A 12,830-nucleotide genomic window follows, 5' to 3' on the forward strand; every position below is an offset into this window, starting at 1 on the left:
TGACATCAGTTGTTTCAATTACTTTGCTGCCCTTACTCACTCTAGCCTGTCTCTCTTGGAACATAGTGTGGAGCTGGAGGAACACTGCATGCCAGGCAGCATCAGAGGAGCAGGAAAGCTGACATTTCGGGTCAGGACCCTTCTTCAGAAATGAAGAACTCTGACTCCAGCATCAGCAGTCTTACTATCTCTCTTGGAACATGCTGTACTCCAATCTCTCAGGTCTAACCTCAACACTGTTTTCAAACATGCTGACAAGGATGGTGCTGCTGCCACAAACTCTACAACCAATGGACCATGACCCCACTACCAAACATTAGACCAGGACTGTAACTGACTTCATCTCCTCTCGAGATATTCCCTCTAAGATGGGAAGTTCCTCTACAGTACCCCAACACCTACATCCTTCTCAAAATCCTCAAACAGGATCGCCTTGACTGACACATCATTTCAACCTGCTTTTGCCTAATTGAACTTATTTCCCTCTGTTTGATTTCTTTTTCTCCAATTGAATAGTCTCCTAACAGTTATATTTAAGATTCCTCTAATACCCTATAATATTTCAATTTTTTCCATTGCTTGGTCCTAACTGTCCCAGCTTTGAGGATATCCAATTCCTCAACACCTCCATCCCCTAACGAGATAGTCTGAGAGCTCTCCACTTCTTCCACAAAAAAAAGTGCAGACAGTACCAACCCATCACCACTCTCTTCCCAGTTGAACTTGTCCTTGCATCGAACAATTTCACCCTTAGCATGTATCACTCCTACCAAATGAAGAGTGTGGCTATAGATATCTGAATGAGTTTTATTTATATCTGTCTTTTAAGAGGCATGTGGAACAATTCCCAACTGCAGAGTCACTGACAGATTTGTAGATGCAAAGAGAATTAAGGACATGGGACAGGGCACAAAAGTATAACTGGGGCAAAAAATCAACTGCAATTTTATCGAACAGTGGTGCAGGTTCAAAGGGGCAAACACCGATGTTCTGCTTCTAGTTCTTATGTTGGGTTCTTATTAAATTTCCTCCTGTAACCCCAGAAAATCCATAAGCACCACCACAGGTATTCTCCTTGTATTTCATTCGCCAGATGTTGTCATCCCTGTATAGGTCAGCATTTATTGTTCTAAATGAACTGTTACAATCCAGGGGAAGGTGATCTACCCACTGTGCAGTTTAGGAGTTCCGGGATTTTGACCCAGCAATGCTAAACTAACCTGCAACATAGTTCAAGTCAGGATGGGAGTGGAGGGAATTTGAAGCTGGTTGTGCTCCCAGAGAGTCAACGTTGTGGGTTTGGAAAGTACTGCTGAAGGACCCTTGGTGAATCACCATTGTACATTTTGTAGATGGTATACACTGCTGCCACTACGTTATTGGTGGAGGGGGTAAATGTTCATAGTGGTGGACAGATCAGCCAATCAGTGAATTACTAGTGGTGTGTTAATCAATAACAGCATCTAATATGGTCGAAAATTTATAAATGAAAAGAAAAATATGTTGTATTAATATAGTACCTTTCAAGGTCATTAGCATCCTAAAGAGCTGTACAACTGACAAGGTACTTAGCTAATCTGCCAGCTCCCACAAAAATGTGACACTGACTAGTTAATTTGTTTCTAGGGTAATGATTGAAGAGTAAACACTGTCCAGGACACCAGGGACAGCTTTCCTGTTCTTGCTCAAAATAGTGCCATGGGATCCTTTAAGGCCACCGGTTTAACATCTTTTCTGAAACACTGAACCTCTGACATTGCGCAACAGCCTCGTACCAGAGAGCTGGCCTACAATTTTGTGTTCAGCCCCTGGAATGGAACTTGGATCCAGAACCTTCTGAAGCAGAGGCAAATGTAGTATCACTGAACTACAGCTGACGAGGAGTTCAAACATTCAAGTCCAGTCATGCATACAAGCAGGAGTTGAAGAGAGGTGGGAATGAACGCATGTTTAGTCACGAAGTCAATATTTCATTTTCTCCAAATATAAAATAGCCAGCAAATTCGCACAGTTTTAATTACCTCAATTTCCTCTTGCTCCTCTGCCTCGCTGCTTCGGGAACTCTCATCATCAGTGAAGTTGCTAGCATCACTATCAGACATCCTGAAGACTCAGTGAAAGCCTGAAGTGGAAAAGGAACTTAAAATTGAGACACAGAATTTAGGCAACATCCTACTTTGAAGCTTCTGTGGATTGACATGCATTATTTCACTTGAACGTAGGGAGATTCATCTACATTGAATTATGCAGCAGACGGCACAAGGACGAGCAAACACAGGTTCAAGGTTTTGGGCGATAAATGTAACAGTGATGTGAGGACAGACTATTTTTATGCACCATGTGGTAAAGTCTTGGATCTTTCAGTTTAACAACATGGGGTAAGTGTAAATGAACAACAATTTTAAAAGGAAATTAAAAAGGTGCATGAGCGAATAGAATTGCAAAGTTAAAGGGACAGAGTGAGGCAACAGGACTGACTGGACTGTTTCAGCAAGAATCAGCATAGATTTGAAGAGCCAAAGCACCTACTTCTGTGCTGTAGTGATCCTGTGACTCTACAGCAATAGAAGTGAAATCAAAGGCGTTGTGCTAAACTTGTACAGAATTAGATAAGACAACATTCAGACACACAGGGCAATTCTGGTCTCCCTAGCATAAAAATACAGAGTTGATCTAGAAGGTTTACAATGATGATGATGATGATGATACTGCTCAGGAAATGTTGAATAATCTGGGGCTCTTTCGTCTAGAAGAGAGAGCTGATGGGGTGACTTGATAGCTTTAACTTTATTGATGGGTTTGACAGAGTGGAAGGAATTTCCATTTGCCAACAGTCCAAAACTCGGAACCATAATTATAAGACAGTCACAACTAAGTCCAATAGGGAACTCAAGAGAAACTGACTTGGTCAGAGATATATTTGATGTGACAATATACAGGGGAAATGAGATTAAAAGGTTAAGAGAGAATTATGTTATGTAGATTTTGGAAATAATTGAGAACGCTCCTGGGGAAGTTAAATTAATAATCCATGAACTTGTTCAAGAGGAGCACACAGGCATTAAAATGCAGTTTTCAAAAGCCTCATAGCAATTGTGAATGCTGAACTGATGCAATTGTTTGACCACTGAAAACACAGAGCAAAATTCACTGTACTGGGTAAATGTTAGCACTGGATTGAGATTTTGACCACTGTTTAATTTATGCATTTCATTCTTGTAATTGAGCTATGTTGGTCATTGTTCTTCTTCCCTGCCCACTGAAGCACACAAGAGCAATCTATTTTTTCTCATGACTAAAGGTAAAAGGACATTCTAACTGTCTTGCAGCACAGAACCCTACATAAATTGAAGGCCAATTTACTCTGGATATTGAGTTACACGAAGTGAAACCATATTACTAAGAAAATTATAATATTTTCAAATTATTTTTAATTAGCTCTATTGGAAGCCATGAGACCGCTAAGTCAAAAGTAAATTGTCAAGTATAATGAACCACTTTTTAAATGGACTTCCACTCTCCTAAAGAGTGAATTTCCATTCATAGGAAATTGATCTTTACAGACAGCAAGGAAGTTAGACAGAGACAGAGAGAGAGGCAGAGAATGAAACATGATGAAGTGATAAGAGAAAGTGAAAAATGTGGTTGAAAATCCACTCATTCCTATATCCTGGATGTGTACACAATCCTTCACCAGATGATAGGACAGCTAAATGGGATGGTTTCAGAAAGGATGTCCTAGAATGGTAGCAAGGTTGTAGAATTTCGGTTTTTATTCTTTTGGGCTGAGAAAGTTAAGGGAAATTTAATAGACATTCATAATAACAAAGGACTTTGATCAAATAAGTAATGAGAAAACATTTTCTGCCACAGAATAATAAAATGTGAGGCTGGATGAACACAGCAGGCCAAGCAGCATCTCAGGAGCACAAAAGCTGACGTTTCGGGCCTAGACCCTTCATCAGAGAGGGGGATGGGGGGAGGGAACTGGAATAAATAGGGAGAGAGGGGGAGGCGGACCGAAGATGGAGAGTAAAGAAGATAGGTGGAGAAGGTGTGGGTGGGGAGGTAGGGAGGGGATAGGTCAGTCCAGGGAAGACGGACAGGTCAAGGAGGTGGGATGAGGTTAGTAGGTAGCTGGGGGTGCGGCTTGGGGTGGGAGGAAGGGATGGGTGAGAGGAAGAACCGGTTAGGGAGGCAGAGACAGGTTGGACTGGTTTTGGGATGCAGTGGGTGGGGGGGAAGAGCTGGGCTGGTTGTGTGGTGCAGTGGGGGGAGGGGATGAACTGGGCTGGTTTAGGGATGCAGTGGGGGAAGGGGAGATTTTGAAACTGGTGAAGTCCACATTGATACCATATGGCTGCAGGGTTCCCAGGCGGAATATGAGTTGCTGTTCCTGCAACCTTCGGGTGGCATCATTGTGGCAGTGCAGGAGGCCCATGATGGACATGTCATCAAGAGAATGGGAGGGGGAGTGGAAATGGTTTGCGACTGGGAGGTGCAGTTGTTTGTTGCGAACTGAGCGGAGGTGTTCTGCAAAGCGGTCCCCAAGCCTCCGCTTGGTTTCCCCAATGTAGAGGAAGCCGCACCGGGTACAGTGGATGCAGTATACCACATTGGCAGATGTGCAGGTGAACCTCTGCTTAATGTGGAATGTCATCTTGGGGCCTGGGATGGGGGTGAGGGAGGAGGTGTGGGGACAAGTGTAGCATTTCCTGCGGTTGCAGGGGAAGGTGCCGGGTGTGGTGGGGTTGGAGGGCAGTGTGGAGCGAACAAGGGAGTCACGGAGAGAGTGGTCTCTCCGGAAAGCAGACAGGGGTGGGGATGGAAAAATGTCTTGGGTGGTGGGGTCGGATTGTAAATGGCGGAAGTGTCGGAGGATAATGCGTTGTATCCGGAGGTTGGTAGGGTGGTGTGTGAGAACGAGGGGGATCCTCTTGGGGCGGTTGTGGCGGGGGCGGGGTGTGAGGGATGTGTCGCGGGAAATGCGGGAGACGCGGTCAAGGGCGTTCTCAATCACCGTGGGGGGGAAGTTGCGGTCCTTAAAGAACTTGGACATCTGGGATGTGCGGGAGTGGAATGTCTTATCGTGGGAGCAGATGCGGCGGAGGCGGAGGAATTGGGAATAGGGGATGGAATTTTTGCAGGAGGGTGGGTGGGAGGAGGTGTATTCTAGGTAGCTGTGGGAGTCGGTGGGCTTGAAATGGACATCAGTTACAAGCTGGTTGCCTGAGATGGAGACTGAGAGGTCCAGGAAGGTGAGGGATGTGCTGGAGATGGCCCAGGTGGCCCAATTCCTCCGCCTCCGCCGCATCTGCTCCCACGATAAGACATTCCACTCCCGCACATCCCAGATGTCCAAGTTCTTTAAGGACCGCAACTTCCCCCCCACGGTGATTGAGAACGCCCTTGACCGCGTCTCCCGCATTTCCCGCGACACATCCCTCACACCCCGCCCCCGCCACAACCGCCCCAAGAGGATCCCCCTCGTTCTCACACACCACCCTACCAACCTCCGGATACAACGCATTATCCTCCGACACTTCCGCCATTTACAATCCGACCCCACCACCCAAGACATTTTTCCATCCCCACCCCTGTCTGCTTTCCGGAGAGACCACTCTCTCCGTGACTCCCTTGTTCGCTCCACACTGCCCTCCAACCCCACCACACCCGGCACCTTCCCCTGCAACCGCAGGAAATGCTACACTTGTCCCCACACCTCCTCCCTCACCCCCATCCCAGGCCCCAAGATGACATTCCACATTAAGCAGAGGTTCACCTGCACATCTGCCAATGTGGTATACTGCATCCACTGTACCCGGTGCGGCTTCCTCTACATTGGGGAAACCAAGCGGAGGCTTGGGGACCGCTTTGCAGAACACCTCCGCTCAGTTCGCAACAAACAACTGCACCTCCCAGTCGCAAACCATTTCCACTCCCCCTCCCATTCTCTTGATGACATGTCCATCATGGGCCTCCTGCACTGCCACAATGATGCCACCCGAAGGTTGCAGGAACAGCAACTCATATTCCGCCTGGGAACCCTGCAGCCATATGGTATCAATGTGGACTTCACCAGTTTCAAAATCTCCCCTTCCCCCACTGCATCCCTAAACCAGCCCAGTTCATCCCCTCCCCCCACTGCACCACACAACCAGCCCAGCTCTTCCCCCCCACCCACTGCATCCCAAAACCAGTCCAACCTGTCTCTGCCTCCCTAACCGGTTCTTCCTCTCACCCATCCCTTCCTCCCACCCCAAGCCGCACCCCCAGCTACCTACTAACCTCATCCCACCTCCTTGACCTGTCCGTCTTCCCTGGACTGACCTATCCCCTCCCTACCTCCCCACCCACACCTTCTCCACCTATCTTCTTTACTCTCCATCTTCGGTCCGCCTCCCCCTCTCTCCCTATTTATTCCAGTTCCCTCCCCCCATCCCCCTCTCTGATGAAGGGTCTAGGCCCGAAACGTCAGCTTTTGTGCTCCTGAGATGCTGCTTGGCCTGCTGTGTTCATCCAGCCTCACATTTTATTATTCTGTGGCAGAAAATGTTTTCTCATTACTTATTTGATCAAAGTCCTTTGTTATTATGAATGTCTATTAAATTTCCCTTAACTTTCTCAGCCCAAAAGAATAAAAACCGAAATTCTACAACCTTGCTACCATTCTAGGACATCCTTTCTGAAACCATCCCATTTAGCTGTCCTATCATCTGGTGAAGGATTGTGTACACACAATCACAGATTTCTATTTCTCACGCCACTTATTTTAACATTTTATCAGTTAAGGCTCTAAATTTCAACGTCATTGGGGTGTGCAAAAAAGTATCTCTGAACCTACAGCTCTTTATAATTGACGTTTGGCTTTGTTTAGGAACCCTGCTCATTTACTGCCAATATGCAGGGTGCAAAAAGATGTTCACTTTTTATTGACTAATTAGCAGTAACTCACAAAACATGTGGACTGAAATTAGAACCTTCATTTTATTAAATCCCCATCACTTTCCATCCTTCCCAAGTAATCCATCTCATGCCAACCTCATTCTATTAGAGGACATTTCACGATCTCATATAATCCCCATTCCATAACTGTGTCCTGTATCACCCCCATTTCATTCTCTCAATAGCATTTTATACCCATTTTCCATCTCCATGGCTTCCCATCACTCTCTGTATTCCCATCCCATTCTACAAAAGTAAAAGATATTTCTGCTCCTCCCTTCTAACCTTTTGAGCATTCTCAATTTGAATTGCTCCACCATTTGTACTGGGTCTTTGGTTGCCAAGGCACTTGCTCTGGAATTCCTCCCTGAACCACTTCACATTTCTTTCCACCCCCAAGATGTCCTGTAAATGTACCACTGACAGAGCTCTGAATTACCCTCCTTATTTTCTCAATTGGTTTGGAGTCAAGTTTTGCTTTGTCTTACTTTAAGGTGTTCCATTTCATTAAAGGCCCATTGTCCTAAATGGTGTTTAGCTCTTACTACAGCTTGTGTTAGCAAGTTCCACATTCACCAGGAAAAATTGGATTTATCGATCGTTACCTTCACTACTAGAAACATCATTTCCACATCAGCCCTTTCAACCCCCTGCACAATTTTAAAAACTGCTGTTAGGAACACATTTCAGCATTCCTTTTCCTAGATAAAAGAACTACAAGCATGTTCTCGCATCTGATAGGTACTAGCTCCCACTTTTGCAAATATTGTTTGCAATTCCACGAGCATTTCTAAATCCTATTGTGGGAATAAGAATTGCTCATGGAGCTCCAAGTATGGTCTTTCATTGTTCAGTACAAGTTGAATATAATTTCACAACTTTATAAATCTATCCCACTGAAAACGAAGCCCAGTGCTGTTTGTTTTTCTTTGAAACGCAACTGACCAGTTCGTTATTTTTGATGATTTAAGGTATTTGGACCACAATAATTTGTTTACTACCCCATTTAACTTTCATACATATTCCTCATTTTTCTTACCAAACTTTAAAACCTCACACATTCCCTTTCCTTAGAATAGCTAGTCAGCAGAGACAAGTTGGACCAAAGGGTTTGTTTCTGTTCTGTATATCTCTATAACCCTATTTGCTGATGACACACCCACATTGAAAGACTATTATACCCTTTGGTAATTTCTCAGTTTACCTCAGAATTACTATAATCCCACCTCATCCCATCTCCCAATCTCCTCCTCCTACCCAAAAATATCAGGTGTCATACACAAGTTTTGAATTTGTACTTTGGATTTGAAAGCCCAAATTGTTAATGTAAACAACATTGATTCTTCTAAAAAAAACACTTCCCACCATTTGCTAGTCTGAGTAGTTCTTCTCAACTTAAACTGTGTGTTCTGTGTTCTGTACCCAGTTTGCTACCCATTGCGCTGCTGCCAAATAGTAACGTAACAAAAAAAACAACAAAGAAAGCATGTCCAGCACATGGGCTGCTGTAAATACATACCAATATGCAAATCATGGTAAAAGATGGGTAAATTTACAGAAGATTCTCTTTTCGAGCTAGTGAGCTCCGACAAAGGGCCACATCTTTGTGGCTTCACCGTTCAAATGGACAATGCTCGGAAAGCTTGAGCGTTTTTAAATAAACCTGTTGGACTATAACCTGGTGTTGTATGATTTCTGACCTAAGTGATCTACAGGAATGGTTCCAGACATGAGAAATTTCAGTTTTGAGGATAGATTGAACAAGTTGGGGCTGTTCTCCTTGAAGCAAAGAAGACTAAGAGGAGATCCGGTGAGTGTTTTCAAATTTATGAGGGGGCTGGAGAAAGTAGATGGGAAGAAATTGTTCTTGCTCATTAGAGGGTAAAGAGCCAGAGGGCACAAATTCTAAGTGATTTGCCAAATAGTCATGTGAGGTGAGGAAAAAAACATTTTCAGACAGCAAGTAGTTTGAATCTGCCATGCATTGCCTGGAAATGTGGTGGAGGCAGCTTCAGTTGAGGCAGTGGATATTGAATGATTATTTGGATAGAAACAGTGTGCAGAAATCACAATGTAGCAGTCAGGGAAAAAGATCAAAAAGTGACACAAGGCAAGAGGAAGCAGCTGATTGGGTGACTAAGGTTAGGTGAGTGTTTATTCTATTTTTACCGCTCATCGTTTATCAGGGTAATAGTGCAAAGGTCCACAGAAGAAGAGCCTCATAATAATTAAAATTAGTGATAATGGGAACTGCAGATGCTGGAGAATCCAAGATAAAATTACTTGATTTTAAGGACAATCTAAGGGTTTAATTTAAAAGGGGTAAATTACGGAAGGAGGGCTCAAAGCCACAGTGGGTACCACCTGCTCTGTTTACAAAGCCAGGCACAATTCCAATGCCTGGGACCAAAACCCGTGTCTCCAGTTACAGCTCCTGGATGCCCGAGGTTCAGAGCTGGAGTGGTGCTGGGGACACTGTGGAGCATCCGCAAACCTTGGAGAAATATGGTTAGCATATATAGGGAGGTGATCAATCTGTAGGCTATGATTCCAGAGGCAGGGAGGGAATGGACCACAACCAAGTAGAGAAACAGGACTAGGCATTAAATGCAAGAATCCCATGGCCATTCCCAACAAAACGAATATGTCACTTTTGCTGTTGTTGGGAAGAATGACCTCAGGAGAGAAGTACTAACAGCCAAATTTATTGTACCACAGTTGGTTCTGCTGTGTGGGAGAGGAGGGATAAGTGTGGGAAGACTAAAGACCATAAGGTACAGGAGCATAATTAGGCCATTCAGCCTATCGACTCTGCTTTGCCATTCAATCGTGGCTGATATGTTTCTCAACCCCATTCTCCTGCCTTCTCTCTGTAACTCTTGATCCCCTTGTTAATCAAGAAGCTACCTACCTCTGTCTTAAATGTATTCAATTACCTGGCCTCCACAGCCTTCTGTGGCAATGCTCTCCATAGATTCACAACCCTCTGGCTGAAGAAATTCCTCATCTCAGTTGTACATGGTCGTTCCTCCACTCTGAGGCTGTATCCTCAGGTGCTCATCTCTCCAACTACTATAAATGTCTTCTCCACATCTATTCTATCCAGGCCTCTCAGTATTCTGTAAATTTCAATGAGATACCCTCCATCTTTCTGAACTCCATCAACTACAGACTCAGTGTCCTCAACCACAACTCATAGGATAAGCCCTTCAAGCCTAGGATCATTCTTGTAACAAAAACAGAAGTAGCTGGAATAGCCCAGCAGGTCTGGCAGAATCTGTGAGAACAAAAATCAGAGTTAACGTTTTGGGCCCGGTGGCCCTTCCTCAGAACAGGGTCACTGGACCTGAAACATTAACTGATTTTTTCTTCACAGATGCTGCCAGACCTGTAGAGCTTTTCCAGCTACTTCTGTTTTTGTTCCCAATTTACAGCATCTGCAGTTCTTTCTGTTTTTATCAGTCTTGTAAGCCTCCTCTAGAACCTCTCCAATGCCAGCACAGCCTCCCTTGGATATGGGGCCAAAAGTGCTCTCAGTAACGCAGTCCGACTATGGCCTTATACAGCCTCAGCAGTACATCCCTGGTCTTGTATTCCAGCCCTCCTGAAATGAAAGCTAACACTGTATTTGCCTTCAAAGCTACCAGAAGATTTTACATGTTAACCTTTAGGGTCCTGGTTCAGGATTCTCTAAAGTTTACTGAGATACAGGCTACTAGACTAGGTGGGATGGAGGTTCACAAGGAAGAGGTATTAGAAATCCTTCAGAGGGTGAAGATAGATAAGTCTCCTGGGCCGGATGGGATTTATCCTCAGATCCTCTGGGAAGCCAGGGAGGAGACTGTCGAGCCTTTGGCATTGATCTTTAACTCGTCATTGTCTACAGGAATAGTGCCAGACGACTGGAGGATAGCAAATGTGGTTCTCTTGTTCAAGAAGGGGAGTAGAGACAACCCTGGTAATTATAGGCCAGTGAGCCTTACCTCAGTTGTTGGTAAAGTGTTGGAAAAGGTTATAAGGGATAGGATTTATAATCATCTAGAAAAGAATAAATTGATTAGGGATAGTCAGCACGGTTTTGTGAAGGGAAGCTCGTGCCTCACAAACCTTATTGAGTTCTTTGAGAAGGTGACCAAACAGGTAGATGAGAGTAAACCGGTTGGTGTGGTGTATATGGATTTAAGCAAGGTGTTCGATAAGGTTCCTCACAATAGGCTATTGTACAAAATGCAGAGGAATGGAATTGTGGGAGATATAGCAGTTTGGATCAGAAATTGGCTTGCTGAAAGAAGACAGAGGGTGGTAGTTGATGGGAAATGTTCATCCTGGAGACCAGTTACTAGTGGTGTACCGCAAGGGTCGGTGTTGGGTCCACTGCTGTTTGTCATTTTTATAAATGACCTGGATGAGGGCGTAGAAGGATGGTTTAGTAAATTTGCTGATGACACTAAGGTCTGTGGAGTTGTGGATAGTGACGAAGGATGCCGTAGGTTGCAGAGAGACATAGATAAGCTGCAGAGCTGGGCTGAGAGGTGGCAAATGGAGTTTAATACAGACAAGTGTGAGGTGATGCACTTTGGTAGGAGTAACCAGAAGGCAAAATACAGGGCTAATGGTAAGATTCTTAGTAGTGTAGATGAGCAGAGAGATCTCGCTGTCCATATACACAGATCCTTGAAAGTTGCCACCCAGGTTGACAGGACTGTTAAGAAGGCGTACAGTGTTTTAGCTTTTATTAATAGAGGGATCGAGTTCCGGAACCAAGAAGTTATGGTGAAGCTGTACAAAACTCTGGTGCGGCCGCACTTGGAGTATTGCGTACAGTTCTGGTCACCGCATTATAAGAAGGATGTGGAAGCTTTGGAAAGGGTGCATAGGAGATTTACTAGGATGTTGCCTGGTATGGAGGGAAGGTCTTATGAGGAAAGGCTGAGGGACTTAAGGCTGTTTTCATTGGAGGGAAGAAAGTTGAGAGGTGACTTAATTGAAATATATAAAATAATCAGAGGGTTAGATAGGGTGGATAGGGAGAACCTTTATCCTAGGACGGTGATGGCGACCACAAGGGGGCATAGCTTTAAATTGAGGGGTGATAGATATAGGACAGATGTCAGAGGTAGTTTCTTTACTCAGACAGTAGTAAGGGAACGGAATGCTTTGCCTGCAACGGTAGTAGATTCGCCAACTTTAGGTACATTTAAGTCGTCATTGGATAAGCATATGGACGTACATGGAATAGTGTAGGTTAGATGGGCTTGAGATCGGTATGGCTGGTCGGCACAACATTGAGGGCCGAAGGGCCTGTACTGTGCTGTAATGCTCTATGTTCTTTGAGCTTCAGGTTTCCAAAGCCTTTGTCCACAAAGAAAATAGTTAATTGCCTCTAGTCTTCCTTCAAAGTGCATAGCCTCACACACACAAAAAGAAAATTGCTGGAAAAGCTCAGCAGATCTGACAGCATCTGTGAAGAGAAATCAGAGTTAATGTTTCAGGTCTGGTGCTCACCTTGCATAACTTTACACTGTCCCCACATTGTTTTCCATCTGCTACTTCTTTGCCCACTCTCCTAGCCTATCTCAATCCTTCTGCAGCTTCCCTGTCCCTCAATACTGTCTCTCCATCAATCTTTGCATCACCTTCTTACTTAGCAACAATACCCTCCGTTCCTTTGTTCAGAACGTATTATGCAAACAGTTGTGGTCCCAACACTGGCTTCTGCGGAACTCCTCTCGTCACTGGCTGCTATCCTTAAAAATTCCCCACTTTCTGCCTTTGTCAGTTAGCCAATTCTCTATCCATGCCAGCACACTGCCAACACCTTTTTTTCAGTAGAGCATGGCGGGAGCCGGGCGGAAGTGAAATCGGAGCAGAGAGGCAGTTGGGAA

At 44.7% G+C, this 12,830-nt stretch overlaps 1 protein-coding gene across 1 annotated transcript in view; it reads right to left on the minus strand.

Annotated features, from left to right (window-relative positions):
• supt5h (SPT5 homolog, DSIF elongation factor subunit) overlaps positions 1-12,830 on the minus strand; it is a 92,701-nt gene that overhangs the window by 66,284 nt on the left and 13,587 nt on the right. Inside the window, exon 2 of the mRNA XM_048522344.2 lies at positions 2,022-2,122. Within this exon, the coding sequence (XP_048378301.1) occupies positions 2,022-2,102 (81 nt within the window). The 5' untranslated portion in view covers positions 2,103-2,122. The remainder of the gene's footprint in view (positions 1-2,021; positions 2,123-12,830) is intronic.

The sequence above is a fragment of the Stegostoma tigrinum genome, chromosome 39, assembly GCF_030684315.1.
Source record: "Stegostoma tigrinum isolate sSteTig4 chromosome 39, sSteTig4.hap1, whole genome shotgun sequence".
Lineage (NCBI taxonomy): Eukaryota > Metazoa > Chordata > Chondrichthyes > Orectolobiformes > Stegostomatidae > Stegostoma > Stegostoma tigrinum.